At 42.9% G+C, this 16,075-nt stretch overlaps 1 protein-coding gene across 7 annotated transcripts in view; it reads right to left on the bottom strand.

The window, feature by feature from the left end:
- Positions 1–292: 292 nt before the first annotated feature.
- The window catches only part of LOC120844207 (hemicentin-2), a 378,065-nt gene continuing 362,282 nt past the window's right edge, over positions 293–16,075 (bottom strand). For 2 of the 7 annotated variants that reach the window (XM_042290939.1, XM_042290941.1), the window contains 4 exons: positions 11,430–11,599; positions 9,552–10,082; positions 7,048–7,207; positions 293–4,162 (listed from right to left, as the gene is read on the bottom strand). In XM_042290939.1, the coding sequence (XP_042146873.1) occupies positions 4,113–4,162; positions 7,048–7,207; positions 9,552–10,082; positions 11,430–11,599 (911 nt within the window). In that variant the 3' untranslated portion in view covers positions 293–4,112. Of the gene's footprint in view, positions 4,171–7,047; positions 7,208–9,551; positions 10,083–11,429; positions 11,600–16,075 lie in introns of all 7 variants that reach the window. The other 5 variants (XM_042290943.1, XM_040215858.3, XM_040502926.2 and 2 more) reach the window with 4 other exon arrangements.

Here is a 16,075-nt window from a genome sequence, read left to right as displayed (position 1 = left end):
GGGTACGCAAACGTTTTTCTTTCTTTTTTATGGAAGTGGTGAAATAGAGGGAAAACTCGGTGAAACTACCAAGTTGGCTAACAAAACTTAATGTCTGTTTTGGTGCAGATTGAAATCATAAAGCTTCTTCTTATTAAACAGGAACCTCCGATTGCCAAAAAAAAAAAAAGAGCTCTGTTTCTGAAAACCCAAAACACAACTAAGTCGGAACAAAAGCCAAGAACGCATTTATATCTTGTCGGCAAGAAGACAGCATGATACGCAAAACAGCAAGAACACAGATTCACAGAAAGAGGGCTTTGGTGCATTTCACTCTTTTTATTAACTATTTTCGTACTTTATGCGGTGTCCATTGTACATAGGAAGTTGATAGAAAATATTACTGTTCATTTACAGTGAGGCACCCTTTTTTAAAGTTTTTTTTGTCGTGTATGTGTGTGTGCCGGGACGTACGCAGTTCGTCCCAAATAATGAAACAAGAACCATGCACAAAAAAGTGCTTCAAACAGGACGAGGTGGGCCAACCATATATTACTTAATAAAACAAAACAAAATTAAACTCGCTGCCCTTTTTGGGGGGTGTACACACGTCTGACTAGTTTTTGACTTAGGACGATATTTCTTCAGTCCCCCGTCATCGCAGCTTAAGGCGCATCATCGCAATTCATGCTTCTCTTTCTGAAACATAACCATAAAAGCTGACTGGTCTTCGCGCTGTTGCCTGCAGCAGAACACAGCACTTTCAAAACAATGCTTCAATGCATTTCTTTCCAGTATGGAAACAAAACAAAATCTTTTGTCACTGGCAGGAACAGCGCTCTCCAAGTTGTAGCTCTGCAAAAATTAGAAATCACGAGAGGGGGGAAGCCGGAACACTTTGCTTCCAGCTTTTTCGTAGCAAACATCACGTCAAACACACTCCCAAGTGAGTCTCACAGTATTTACATAAGTAACAAAACAACGTGTGTCGCGCTACTACATACGGTACGGAGCACCGCTGAACATTCACAACCCGAACAACGGTCAGCCAGAAAAAAAAATTAATACACCGGACTTTCACAAATTTCTTAATACCCGGTTTACGACATTAAAAACGCGGAATTTACGACAAAAAATATGTTTGAGGAAGGAGCAAGGTGACATAAAATTCTACAGAAACTGTTGCATGACTCATACAAAAATAACTGTAAGGTGCATTACGAAGAAAGGTCTTTGGTGTAACCATACTCTCACGCGAGATTCATTTGTTGAAAGAACAAAAGTACTTCTGCAATTCAAATCGCTGAACAATCCTTCAAGAAAAGTTGTAAAATGTCTCAATTCCTAATCTCTAGTCTGTCCGCGTGAATGATGCTTTATGTTATAAACTTGGTCATCCTAAATCTTAGCACTTTACCGAGGAGTTACAGCTTAGATCGGAAACTGTATCAGAAAAACAAACGTACAAAATATGTGCGCAAACAAATCGCCGCATTCAGCTAGCACGCAACTTAATTTCATTGCACTTAGGTCAGCTAGAAAACAGAACAACAGAAAAACATAAAAGTATTGTCATCTTGCACATCACTCAAAGTAATTAAAAGAGTAACGCTTATAACAATCACAATAATGTTCACTGTTAAGCGACATAAACAGAGTTCAATTGTGAAAAATTGATTATCGCACTTGTCACGAACCTTCGTATCACTTAAATATTCGTGCTCGGAACACGCATCATATGACGGCGAAATCAGACTCCCGCGTTTGTTTGCGCCAAAAGTAACAGAAACGCACGGTACTGAAAGAAATCTATGACAAATCGCTGGGAAAATTTTCATCACCTCGATAGTGGGCATGAATATAAACATCATTTTCTTCCCGTTGTAAACACATGCTTCGAAGCTCACGCCTTTCTTTCGCCCAATATTGTGATTATGCCCGAAATCATTTTTTACAACAAACAACGGCAGCACGGGACACGAGTTTATTAAAAAAAAAATAATGCGAAAAACGGCCATAGGACGACCGACTGAATTGTACCAATATTAACACAGAAGTAAATATAAGAAACAGCAACATCATAAATACACAGCCAATCCCTCTCAAACCCTCTTTAGAGCATCCAGCCACACACACACACATCTAGACAGAAAAATACACTGGGAAAGCGAGGAACGCTCACACATCCGTAAGACGCGCACTAACCATCATCATCATCACCACACGTCCTTTTTTTTCCTTCTTTCACCATGAAACAAGTCATTCAATCAGCAAGTCATTTATATCATCTCAACGCACTTCTTCCTTCGCATGAATCCTGCTGTCGCTTGTTCGTCGCGTAGTTTTTTTTTTTCCCGTGTCTCTGTTTGCGAAAACATCTTGCGTGCACTTTGTCGGAGCCGACCCAAGTCCCGAGGGAGGCAGTTGGGGATCGTCCGATGGCGGACGGCCGAGCTGACTGACTGCGGGTGAACGGATGCGTCCCGTGTGGGGAGGAAGGGAGGGAGGGGGGGGGGGGGCACGAAACCGGGAGGAACACAGGAGCACCTCACTGTCGAAAATGGCGTCAACTCATCGCTGTGCACAGGAGGACAACCCTGCCCGAACCCAAACAGGTTTGGCAATAGCAATCGCAGAAGCGGAGGTGGGTTGGCGTTGGGAGCGGCACACAGCGTCGAGGCTGTGCCGGTGTTTCGTGGAGCACTTTGCTGGTTGCACTACTAAGTGGCGTGCAAGAGTGGTGCATGTTCGCTGGCTAGCCGACTTTAGCGCAACTTTTTTTGTTGTAGTGTGTCGCTGTGTTTGTCACGCTTCGTAGAGGTGGGCTGTGACCCTAGTGGTTTTCCGGTGAGTTGAGTGGGGACCGCGAGATGGTGACAAACTTCGAGGTGCTCGTTTGCAGAATGATGTGGTTTCATTTGCCGACGACGGCTGAGTGAAGGCACACTTGCCTTAACACGTAGCTCGATAGCAAACACTGCCGAACGTGGGGAATACTTCTGCGTCTGTAGCCTAATATTTGGTCGAGCTGTAAAGGCTGACAGATTGGAAGAGCACAACGTGCCGATGTTGTTTCGTCCCGTTAGCGTCCGTTTTAGTCATTTTCATTTCTTTTTTTTTCTTTTGGTTGGCCATTGCAAAACTGTTTTCTTTGATATGGATGACTCCACTCCACAAACAATCGCCCAGATTGTGAGTTGTCTATAATAACTAGACAAAAGCGACTAGTATTAATTTATCCATTCACTCGTTCATTCAATCATTCATTGATACATTTTTTTTTCATTTATTTATTAGTTATTTATTCATTTATTATCTCCTTCTCTCTCAGGTTCCTTTCGTGGCATCAGAACCGCGATGCGTCAGAGGCCTACGCCGAAATTCATCTCCACTACCAGATAGAGAGAAAGCTTTTGTGTAAGTAAGAATTGTTTTTAAATAGACCTGTTCTCGCTGTGCTTCTGTGGATTATAATTTGTTTTAGTTTTTAAGGAAAAATAATTTCTGAAACAAATTATTTTTCATTCAACGTGTAGCCCTTCTCATGAACGAAGTATGCCTCTCAGCGAAACTCTACGCCCAGCCAATCTGTCATGACCGTGTTTCTTTTTTTTTTTTTTTTATAACGTTCGTTCAATCTAGATGGGCTGGGACATTATTAAAAAAAGTTGGAGCTTGGCTGCCGTAGATAACTGCCCCTAAAAAGCGAATAGCGAAGCAACCCTATCTTTGGTACAAGCAAAGTGCTCCAGAGACGAGACACCGACTGCAACACGTCGACCGCTCCGTCGGTAAGCGGGGTCCGGAGACGCACCGAAAGGGCTCGCAAAAGAAGATGGCCACGCCGTCGTGGCGGCTCCTGTCGCCGCCAGTGTGCCCACGCGGTGGAGTGCTCTGCGCGCTGTGTGCTCGCAGATAAAGACGTCAGGTGCAGCCTGTCCCTGCAGCGGGGTCCTCTGCTGTGCGGCCCCGGCACGGAGACCGGAGGGAGCGCGGCGATCACTCGTTGCCGGACTGCTTGGACTTCCCGCCGCGCTTGCGTGCCTTGGGCGGCAGGTCGGGCTGAGCTGCGGCGCCCCCTTTAGGCGGGAGCGGAGGCTTGACCAGGCGCGGGTCGGGCACGCGCCCCGCTTTCACGTCCTCGTACATGTCAGCGTACAGGAGTTCGTCATTGATATCGGGCCTGTAGGGCTGCCAGGGAGGAACAGGGAGGCGGAACGAGGCACTGCTGAGAAGCTCAAAAGGCTTTTTGTATAACATACGAATGCAACAGGCCGTTCAGGCAACGCCGATTAGAGGAGTAACCCTCAGCTCTCTTCTTACGCCGTACCTATTTTATTACCGCAGCACAACCACTCGTCTTCTTTGGCGAAGGGATATGATATCATTGGACTCATGTCCATTGACCAACGTTATAACTTATAAGCCTTTTTCATAGACAAGCGCCAAATATAGCAAGGTCCACGCAAAAAGAAAAAAAGGCTGTGTTTGTGTCCTTTGTCTGCTTGGAAGTATTAAAAGTAAACATTTCGGTGGACATCCACCTGGTTAGGAATGACAATTAATGTAAAAGGAAAACTCTTTTTTTCATTAATTTGTCTACTTGTCAATGTGTCTTTTTGTGCTGTTTTCTTCTGTTACGAATATACAACGACTAGCTTAACTTCAAACTAAAAAAAAACAAAAAACCTGCAAAATAGTCGGCTAGGAATGCATATCCTGTCACCACACTTACCGAATACGTGAATCGTATACCTTAGACGTGTCTATATAGATAACCCACACCTCATGTCGTTTCCAGAACGTTTCTGACACATTGTCTGCGGCACACAACATTTGCAATGGTGACCCACGAAGACGCCAGACCAAAGACGACCTCTGTTTTACCATGTAATCTACTGAAGCCTCAGCGTGTCGTCTGCCTGGGATAGGACGGGGGGACCACTAATGAGAACGTCATATGCTAGCCTGGTCTTTCAGGTAACTCTAATTCAAGCCTTTTTTTATATATATATATATATATATATGGGTGTTTTTATCTCAAGTCGGGCAGGCTAAAAGTGTCTCATTTTTAATTTTCACAGAAAAAACTATAGGTTCTGGGGGCTTTCTCAATTGAAGGAGGGCGCAAACTGCATGTTCCCAAGATTTTTTGTTCTCGAGTTACGAGCCGTAAAAGCCGTAGTGGCAGAAACTAGTGTTTTTGCCTGCCGTCGCAGGTCTCGTGTTTGACACCCTTTGCTGGCGCTAGTGTTTTTTTTTTTTTTGTACACCCTTTTAACTTTTCCCCCTCATTTAATAGGTATTATAAAGATACCTTGACGAATTCAAATATTTTTAGGAATTTGATTGTTTTTTAAATACATGTAAAACTCGTCACTCCGGTCGCTTTTTGGTCAAATTTCACAGGTCATTACTTTGTCTGTACTTAAGGTAAATTTTTTTTCTTTGGCTCTACAGAAAACCCAAAGCAAGCCCATTATAGATGTAATAATATCATTATGATCTGTCGACTAGCCGCTCCGCTACCTTCACGTAAACGTTGTCAGAAATAACAAATGTTGAAAGTTTGAGGTCGATTTTCTCAAAAAACCCAGTTTTGTAAATTTTTATTTTTCAATTCTTCTGTATTATTTAAATATTTAAATACATCAAGGTATCTTTATAATACCTATTGAATGAGGAGGGAAAGTTGAAAGGGTGTGCAGAAAACAATAGCACCAGCAGAGGGTGTCAAGCACGCAACCTGCGACGGCAGGCAAAAACTAGTTTCTGCCACTGCGGCTTCTACGGCTCGTAACTCGAGAACAAAAAATCTAAAGAACATGCGGTTTGCGCTCTCCTTCATTTGAGAAATACCTCCATGAGGGAAATACCGTCATAAGGGGAATACCTTCATGAAAATTAATAATTGCATTCTTTTAGCCTGCCCGATTTGAGGTGAAAACACCCATATATATCTATAAACACGTGTTGGAAATCCAGCGCAGCTGTGAAACGTAGTACTGTATTCTCGGGACATGTTCCAGCAAACATTAAGTACCACCCATGGCCACGGTTGTCAATTCGTATAATTTTATACGTACAGTGACGACAGTGACATGGGAGAAATGCGGAAAGTGTTTTAAGTTACTTTGAGTTATGTTACATACTCGTCAAATTTGAAAACTCAAGCCCCCGATTTAAATAATCTGGTGTACAAAGTGACTCAAGTACACAATTTTCTCCAGGCTTTCCTATTTAAAGAACAGTGAAGTTTGGATTTAATAATTTCAAAAGACCTCCGAAAAAGTGCGTATTAAAATACTTTTTCTGTTATTAATCGCAAAACTATAAATAAATTGTTACAAGGAGGTCATCATATAAACAAAAAAGAGGGAACGAACATATGCACCACTCACTATCAATTGTGACTTTAATACATGTTCGTAATCATTATCCCTCTAATGACGTGTGCTAACTAGCTCAACTCAATCCTGTTATAGAAAACTATTTTTTACGACCGTTCAAAGTGCTTTATCGGAAAGAACAAGTGTGTAAACTTTTAACAGTTTGCTAATTAAAAAGAAAGCAAATATGAGCTATTGATATTAAAATTCAATGTAATAGCTAGCTAGATTAATGTTTAAACTTCGACAGATTAAAGCGCAGTCAATGTTTTGACACTCACAAGTAGCAATACGCTAACGTCAGCTATTGTTTATGGAAACTACAGCAAACATTAAAGGATGAATGTGCCCTTAAAATGTAGGACACTAATATTTTTTTTCTATAGAGAAAGTTGAAATAGGAACTGGAGTATTATAATACGTTTCGTGTTTTTAAGTTGTGATGGGTAAACATCCGTTCAAACCTCAAAAATAGCAACCATAGTTATCAATTTAAGCGAAAATCAGTAACTTGTACCGACATTATTTCCACCGCAAAAAAGGCACCGGAAAGTCACGAACAGCCTCTACTCGGCACATCTTCAGAACCCTAGTGTGCATGAAAAGTCACCCCTTCTTAAATTCCATCATTCTCCTTAAAGAAAGAACACACTGAGACCTTGAGGCTAATGATACTCACCAGCTGCGGCATTGTCTAATGTTTGGTGGAATTTGAGCGTAGCGTACTCCGTCGGGGGGCCTTCCCTCCGTGACGTCATGACCGGTTTGTGCGCGTTGTTGAGCAGCGCCAGGTCAGCGTACACGACCCCTTCGCGGTGGTTAGTGCGCAGCAGGTGCATCTGCCAGGAGGGGGAGGGGAAGGGGGCAGACGCACGAGCATGCTGTTAGCACACACCGACGACTACGTCATGCACATACGCACACGCATACAGACATTTGTTAGTCCAGACAACAAATTTGAAATGCAGCATGGTTAAAATCTAAGACAAATAAGCCACAAATGAGCCCCAGATATACATAATCGTTAGTATGCTTAACCACCTTTTGTCTCCTGTCTTGTCCAGTGTAGGATTTTTGCAGAGAACCAAATTCGCTTACGTTATTTTTTCAGAGCATTTTATACATTTAAATAATTTTTGGGTGTGATTAAGTTTTGCGTTTATTTCGCTGCAATCGAGGTTGCCACAAATCATGTACGAACGACACATTGTTACCAACCTTCAGTGACCCTATGACGATATTTCTACGTTATGATCTAATCGCTGACTGCTGTTTCTTCATTATGATATAAGTCTCACTGGTAATGTAAGAATTTCTTCAATTGTAGGGCTGTCCCGTGTTGCCAACGTCCGTGATGTTTCACCTCAATTATACACTGTCGATGTAGAACCTTTTGAATTCGTTTTTGAAAAATTATAAAATAGATACGACCTGTCACTTTCACATTGTACTGGAGCCTTTGCAGCCATGTAGCACACAAATTAATTCGAACTGAGTATGTAACAAACGTTAGACAAATATATTGATGTATATATAGCAACCCTGAAGTGTATTCTAAGATTATATTTTTTTCGTGTAAGCTCAACATACCCAACAACAAACAAGGCACCCGAGGAAATAAAAAAATAACAGAATGCGTGATTTCGTTTCCTAATAAAAGCGCGACCGAACATGGCGACATGCTCCTTCATCGAAAATATATCTAGTAAATAGTATAGCCGCGATATTTTAAACGTTGCATATCAGCAATGCTATCAATCAGTGGCCTAGATGGGTGATTTAAAAGCAATAAATTGTTTATAAAGTAAGATCTGTAGAATTCTATTTCTAAAGGCCTTCAAATCCGGTCTTTAGCATATTAAACTTTCTAATATTGGACATAGACTTATATATTGCATACTTTCATCAATAAGTAAAATTTAAAAAAAAAAAAAAGATCTAGGCATTCTTTGATGTTCCTTTTCGATCAAACCTTTCATTTTTTTTACGTTTTCTCTCAATAAAAGATCACTTACGATTCCATGTAATAATAATTATACCTCATTGTCAAGAAAAACGTGTTCAACGAAGCAGCATCTCTTGATATAATGTACCAAAAGCAATAAATAGAAGGTCATTAAAGAGGTGTTTATGAAAAAAAAACTTCGTTAAATGGCATTCTCCAATTCGCTTGTTTGTGAAAGAAATCTAAGGAAAGAAGTAGAAGCCCCACAAAAAGAAAAATACACAAAACTTCACTCTTTTAAGTCGACAAACAACACGACGGTTAAATGAGAAACCTTGCGATTCTCATGGCTTGATTATTGTTCGTTTTTCTTTTCTTTTTTTATAGACGTTCACAGGCATTGTTTTCAGCTACAACCCTCGCAGCTGTTCTTTGTGGAAAAATATAAGTCGAGAGTTAGAGAAGAGATGGAAGACAAAGTTGAGGATCGTAGATAGATGTCGGAAATAAGTGAAAAGAAGAAAGAAGCTGTCGAAGGCCGTTCTCGTTGTTTCTTTCCTCCGGACATCTTTTGCAGGCTAATCCTTTCCTTAGGAAAGTGCTTGGATTAAGATTATTTCAAATACAAATGGGCGGTAAGTAATTATTCTCGTTCAATCTTAAAGTAGAAAAATGTTTGGCCCGTCAGATAACCTTACACTCTACACTGAATGATCTCACACGCAAAGACAGATGCCACGAATATTTCGTAACACTTGATATTTTTCCCTTATTGAGATTCATAAAGTTAACGCCAGATATAAAATATCCCAAAACAATCCGGTACCATGTTTTTCACGATGTCTCCGGGCTCGATCAGTGATAATTCGCCTCATAAACTAATAGTTTAGCCGATTTACTGATTTCCGTCTAATCATCTTATGATGAACGAAATAAAAAATGCTTGAAGCGTCAACCGGATGAGAGACGCGACTCAGGAATAGAGCTGTGGAAGCCTGTACGGAAACATAAGGAAAGACTTGTCAAGAGAAAATCGAAATTCAGCGTCAAACCGGAAGCCATATTCTTCATGCCGACCTCCTTTCAAACATAGCCATTGGGTATTTCATAAAGAGAAGCCGAACGACAGGAAAAGAGAAGGGTCCAGCGGAGAAGGAAGGAAATACAAGGTCCGAGGGAAGCACTGAGAAGACTGTCGGCGCCGCAGACGGAGGCACGCCACGGGGTTGCCAACTGACCTTCGGCGTCGACGCCTTGGGAACTGCCACGACGGCGATGCCATTGTCGGGCACCCTGTGCCCTTCACCCGCTGTGGGCGGCTTCGTCACTCCTGAGGCGGCCCCGCCTCCAGCGAGCAGGGCACCATTGCGAACACCGTTCCTGAAGTCCGACCTCATCGACGAAGGTGTCACCGACCGCACCCCGTTTCGCAGGTCCAGCCGCCCGGAGGCCGGCGTGGCGGACCGCGAGCGGCCCAGAGACCCCGTGGGCGCCCCTCTGGTCAACGGGAGCAGGACGTGGCTGGGCGGCTTGGTACTTCTGGGCCTTGGCGGCGGCAAACCCACACCGTTGATGCTGGCGAGGACGGGGTCCTCGGCGAAAGAGCGCGGAAGCACGTTCACGTATTGCGGAAGCCTCCGCTCTTCCCGCTGTGATGGCACCGGAGACGCCCGGCCTTTCGAGGACGACGACGTCGGCACCGACGCCGTGTCGGACACCGATGTCGTGGCCGTGGAGTCCGTGGTCACGGTGGAGGTAGTGGAAGGACACTGGGGGTTGTCGTGATAAACCCGTCGTACTCAAGGTTAAGTTGGGTTTTCGAGAAGACGGCCGCTCATAATGGTGAAAAGCTACGGGAGCGCTGAGAATACTGCCGAGCTAACTACAACCGCCGTCTTCAAAACTTCCGCACAAGTCCTCCACCTCGTACATTTTCATTTACAAAATGCCTTAAAGACCCGTACCTAGCCAAATCGGTAGATATGCAATTGACAGCATATCGCTCGACAGCTACATAACAAGATGGGTAGAGAGAAACTTTGTATAAAAAGATAAATGTAGACGTATCGGCAGAAACTTACAAAACTTATGCTCGAAGCGTCTCTTAATATTACCTTGAGTATAACAAGTTTCTGAAACGTGGAAGAGCTGAATTTGGTCTTGCTAATTTGCCCCGTATCGTGCGGTTTTATTCGAAGGTGTGATCAGACTTTGAACTTCTATAAAATATCGTTACAAGACAAAACAAATACATGCGTGCATTGCCATACGTGACGCATCTATTTCCCAACCAATAGTCATTTACACATGCATAAAAATGTATGAACAAAAAATCCGCAATAATAATTCCGGTTGAGCTCTCTACAACAAATAAAACCGTCGTATTTAGAGAGTACTTCACAGGCAGCCACTGTAAGCCCCAGTTTTCAAAACGCCTAGGTTCCATTGAAACAGCGAAGTTTAAATAAGGCGCCGACCCTCACAAAGGAATTGAAAAATTCTTCCATAGGCTGCTCAAAAAGCTTTTTGTCGGAGCAGTCAGTTTCACCTTTAACATAAAGATCCCCCTGCACAGACTTGTCTGAAGCACCAATTACTGCACTATCGTTGGTGTCAAGCAAACGAAACCTGCAACAGTTTGAACAACATCCGTCCGGCGAGTCTTTCATCCTCCTAAGCATTTTTGCTTTGGATGAATGACGAATTTTAATTACGTTTCGCGCCACCGGTGCAAACGTGGGAGAAGGAATCATCTTTTACACGCCACCGTCAGAGAGCGACAACTGTTCACAACGCAAATTCCGGAAGGCTAAGAAGCATAGCGTTCCTCGAGGTAGAATGATCTTTACGGACGTTGTTAATCAAAATACTGCAATTGTTAGGTCAATACTGGGTAAGACGCATGCAAAACCGCGTAACTTATATTTGTATGCGATTTCTTAGGCGATATGTTCTAGCATGCTGCATCCATCGGCACAAGCTCGTTAGTACTGTTCCAGCTGAAAGTTTGGTCAGTCCATTTACGCTCTAGAGGTGGTATCGCGTGAATCTACGTAAAGCACCATGGCGATGGCGAAACGCGTGTAATGTGCGTGAAGCAACGCGTGGAAGCTTACCCCCTTGGGGTTCCTCTGCGGATGAAAAGGCATGTTTTCGTAGGTCGCCCTGTTCTCGGCGTCGTTGCTGCCGAGAGGCGGTGGCCCGTTTTCCGTCTTGCCGTCGACGTTCTGGTACACGGGCTCCACCGCGGCCCCTTTCGTCTTGGCCTTGACGGGACTGCTCACATCTGCGGGTGCGAGGAAGGGTTGAAAACTGATTTTGATAACACCTTCAAATAATTTACTAAGAAGAAGACATCCTGCTCCACTCATTTGCTTTGGGCAGCGAACGTAAATCATGAAATTCTCCCCTCCGGCGGTGGGACATGGATTCCAAGAGAACGCAGGCACATCGCGCTGTCCACCCTGTCGTGCATTCAAGAGGCGTAGAGGGACAGGGCTGCCGCCGGCGCACAGAGATAAAGGAATCGCCAAGCTAGCAGAGACAGCTGTCTGCTCTGTCTCAATTGTCGGTCATGACGATAGTCTACGGCAGTCACTCCTTCCAACTCAAAGGGTAAGACTCCAACGTTGCGCGCGTCCAGCCCTTCCCACTAAACACAACCTATCGTCCTCAAGGCAAGTCGATTTTCGCGGTGTGAGATGCATTCCCCTAATAAAGTATTCAAAACTTTCTTCCAGAAATTTGCTTGGGGTAACTGAGCGTATTGGGAAGCGTTCCAAATGGTGGAATAGCGTTTCCACAAGCTGCATTCTTGTGTGGACGAGACGTTAGTTAATGGGTGGACCCTCTGAAGGATTGAGTCAGGTGATAGCGACCTTGAAGGAACTTGGTATGAGCAACGGGTGCCACCGCACCTGCGCGTCCCCAGAGTAAAGGCGTTTAGCCGACACGGGAGATTGCTGAAGAATGAATCAAGAGGCAGGCTGGCATGCATGCCACAGCTGAAGAGACCCTTTGACCTTTCGCGTTCCGGCGTTTCTAAGAACCAGCACCAGAGTCGTGACAATCTGGCTCAGGGGACGTTTGTGGCGTAATCATAGTAGGTAGAAAAATGTATCAATAAACACTTCAGTTTTAGGTCAGATCCAAGCACCCTCTTTTTGACTACAGTCACTGAGAGTTTAAAGAGAAGCTGGAGCGGTGAATTCGGAGTATCCTATGACCTCTTGGCAGCCTATCCTATTGATGGTTCAGCAGATAACAATTCCAAAGAGCGAAACACGGAGCACCATGCGTGAAAATAATGAGACGCGATCTGCATTCCTTATGCCTTACGTGCCTATAGGGGTAATCTGCCTATTTAGATGCTGCTTATTTAAATGTGCCTCCTATTTAGATATAATAACCCTGCCCAACCAGTGTGGCGCCATGCAGTTGCCGCACTGGCTGGGCAGGGTTACAAGATCAAAATGCGTTTAAACACTGCTGTACAATAATCCTGTCTAAATAGTAAAACATCTACAGCTATATTCACAAGCCGCGACCAACTCTGCTCGGAGACTTTTCTTGGCATTTTGAAAGAGAGGGGGGAGAGCACATGCTCAGCTTTAATCAGCACTCAAAATGGTAGAGGGTACGTGTGCCCGCAAGTTTGAATGCATTGCCAAAAAAAATTCTCCCTTAGTATAGCGCTGTTTTTTAGTTAGTAGCACATCTATGTAGTCGCGAGCTAGGCGAAGAATCGGCGACTTAGGAGCTGTATAGAGTGACTAGAGCATACAATATTCAAAAGCGCGAAGCAAGCCGTGACTATCTAGTCACAAATAACAGTTAGAATCGACGCTCGTTTTTACACACTTGCTATGGAACAGAGGTTTGGGCTTTAAATATAGCGAAGATTAGCATCGTTCATTCTTTAAGAAAAATGAAGTAACTAAAGCTACTACACTTTCATTATGATAAAAAGGTACATACTATTCGGTACGACCAAAATAACAATAAGTGATTCATGTTATTTTCCGGCGAAGATACAAAATGCCCACGCGTTTTCTCGTGAAAACACAAAGGAGCACCGCAAACGTCCACTGGTTGCTGTCTGCTTCAATCTGCCTTCCGGTAGTCGCATAGACAATAGCGCCAGTTAAACTCCTATCGCACATCATATTAACTCTATGGCGGTGATATGAGTACGTCACATTGCCGAGCCGCTAGATCACCCGCTATGCACCTGCTAATCTAGCCGTACACCCGACCAAGATTGTTCAGCCGCCTTCCAAGTCGCTCGGGGCGAGTAAGACCTAAACATGATCGGTGCATACCGGCAATTTACTTAGCTATTATTACCACCTGCCACGTGATCACTTTAATTGATGACGTAGATAGCCAGCGGTTAAGCAGGCGCTAGTCTCATCTGGTGAATACGGCTGCTACTCTACCCAGGAAGAAGTTACAAATGTAATTTCCCGCCCGCAAATCGAAGTCGTTTATTTTTGTTTTGTTTTTTTCTTTTTCCACAGCCACAAGCAGACTTCATATTTGTTTGTTTATTTTAATACAGATTAAGGAGTCTTGATTTTATAGTGTTTATAGTCATATAGTTTAAACCGCTAAACGTAATGTGTACTGCGAAGTTCTTTTTTTTCTTTTTTTTTGCTCCGAGGTTATCAAAATTTTTTAATTGACCAATAAAAACGCCTAGGAAGGAATCAACGAGAGAGGAGTGTTAACATTATGAGGCACTGCGTTTTATAAGCTATCACAGTGTAAGTTCACTTACCGTGTGATAAAGATGTTGCGGCATTAAGTTGTGAAAAAAATAGTTATTTTTTCTGTTCCTCAAATTATTGAACTGACTTTTAAAACTTCACAAAATGCTACTAATAAGCTGTGTACAGAGTGTTGTGATGATATGAATGTACACAAGCTTCACCTGATTTTTTTTAAATTTTTGTAAAGCTTTTTTAAACTAATCATAGCACGTATCACCGAAATACAGAGCTATTTCTAATGAATTGGCAATAATCTCAAATTATTTCTACTGATCTTTTACTGTTGTGCTTTGCTTGAATTACGCGCTACGTGACAATTTTAACGAGTAAGGCATGCGTGGGTGCCAATTGAGGTTTTTGTATTTTAACACGTTATAATTATGACGGATTTCTTCCGCTATTTTTATATTTTATCTTGCTTATTTTATCCCGATTTGTTTCGCACTATTGATTGTACTCATGAAAAAATTGCTGTCAAAATGGAGTAACTTTAAAGCTTCCGCCTTCCCAATAGCGTCGTTTTACACCTATCTTGCTAACTATTTTATAAACTGCGTCACTCCTGTATAGAATACACTAATGTCCTAAGCTGCATCATTACAAAAAATATAGACGTTCTTGCACTTCATCGAATTTCAGAGACAAGGTAAATTGTAGCCATTGGGCCCTTCGATAAATTCATCAGACGCCTTTGATCAAGGCAGTAATATTGAAAGAGTGTGCCAACCACATACATTCACATTGAAACATTAATAAAAGATTCATCGTCTTCATCAAAAATAGATTTCACGCACAAACAAATCAAGGCTTACTTTGACAAAATACATTTAACAAAGACAGGTTATTCTTTTCCGACACTTACGAACACCACCGGACAACAGGACTACACTGGAGTCAACGTGCATCATGCATTCGCCTATGTGAAGATTTGCCTTTATCGTGCTGTTACCGGGATGCGCCTCGTACAGTCGTCCACAATGTTACACGGAGCATGAATCCTGGTGCGCTAAGCTCTCAGAACATCGTTATGAAGTCTTTCCATTGGCAAGGGGAAAGGCGCTACTCTTAAATGCTTAGTGTGTTGCTGTAGTTTGCAGATTTTGGAACGATAAAAAAATACAAAATGATATTAATAATAACACTCAAAGTGACAAAAAACGTGTTATTTCGAATGGAATATACGTTTTTCAATCTTTTATTGCTCATGAAAATTTCAAGAACTGTCCATGATTAAGGCAACCGTTGAGCTGGTAACGAATAACATATTTTTAAGAAGGTTCAAGTAAGCAAAATATCGCGTTTCTAACCCCAGTTACGTTCATTGTTGCTGCTTTTATTCGGTTTGTCGACAAATAAATTGCCCAATTCGCCGTGCAAAAACCTTATGAGGCGTCGTCTGTTGCCGATGAAATAATAGAAAAAGTAAACGCGAAAGAGGAGAATCCCGTTTAAGTAGTTTCTCATAGCTGCTAAGATATGCACTCATGTTTATTTTACATTGCGGAGCAAACAAGTCATTTCATTGAATTTTTTTTTTTTTTTTCGCAACACCGATTTTGGCCGGCGCACACGGGCTGGTAGTTCAGTGAAACAGTATGGACTACTGTATGTTGTGTGACCAGCGACATAGGTGTTTCTTTTTGCCATGGTGGCGGGAGTCACCTCACCTGAGACAGTTCTCCGTTTCCGTCTGGCTTCGTCAACTCGCTTGAAAGTGATCACTGTGCAGAGTGAGTAGTGTGCCATAATCAGACGCATGCTGGGCGTGCGTGTTAAGACAGTTGGAAGAAAAGGCAGGTGAAGGGGCAGGCGACGGGAGAAACCGAAAATGTGCCAGAGTGACATTGGTTCTGGGGAGGGGAGGCGGGGCTCCGTGGAGAACTGACCCCTACAGTCCTGCTTTTGTTCGAAATTGGCTGTGGTAGCGATAAATGTCGAACGATGGAGCCATTTTCGGATATACAATAAGCATACTGATCTATTTTTAAATC

The sequence above is a fragment of the Ixodes scapularis genome, unplaced genomic scaffold, assembly GCF_016920785.2.
Source record: "Ixodes scapularis isolate PalLabHiFi unplaced genomic scaffold, ASM1692078v2 PGA_scaffold0__279_contigs__length_252992795, whole genome shotgun sequence".
Classification (NCBI taxonomy): Eukaryota; Metazoa; Arthropoda; class Arachnida; order Ixodida; family Ixodidae; genus Ixodes; species Ixodes scapularis.
The sequence above is the reverse complement of the archived record's forward strand: the minus strand, read 5'-3'. Positions and strand labels throughout refer to the sequence as shown.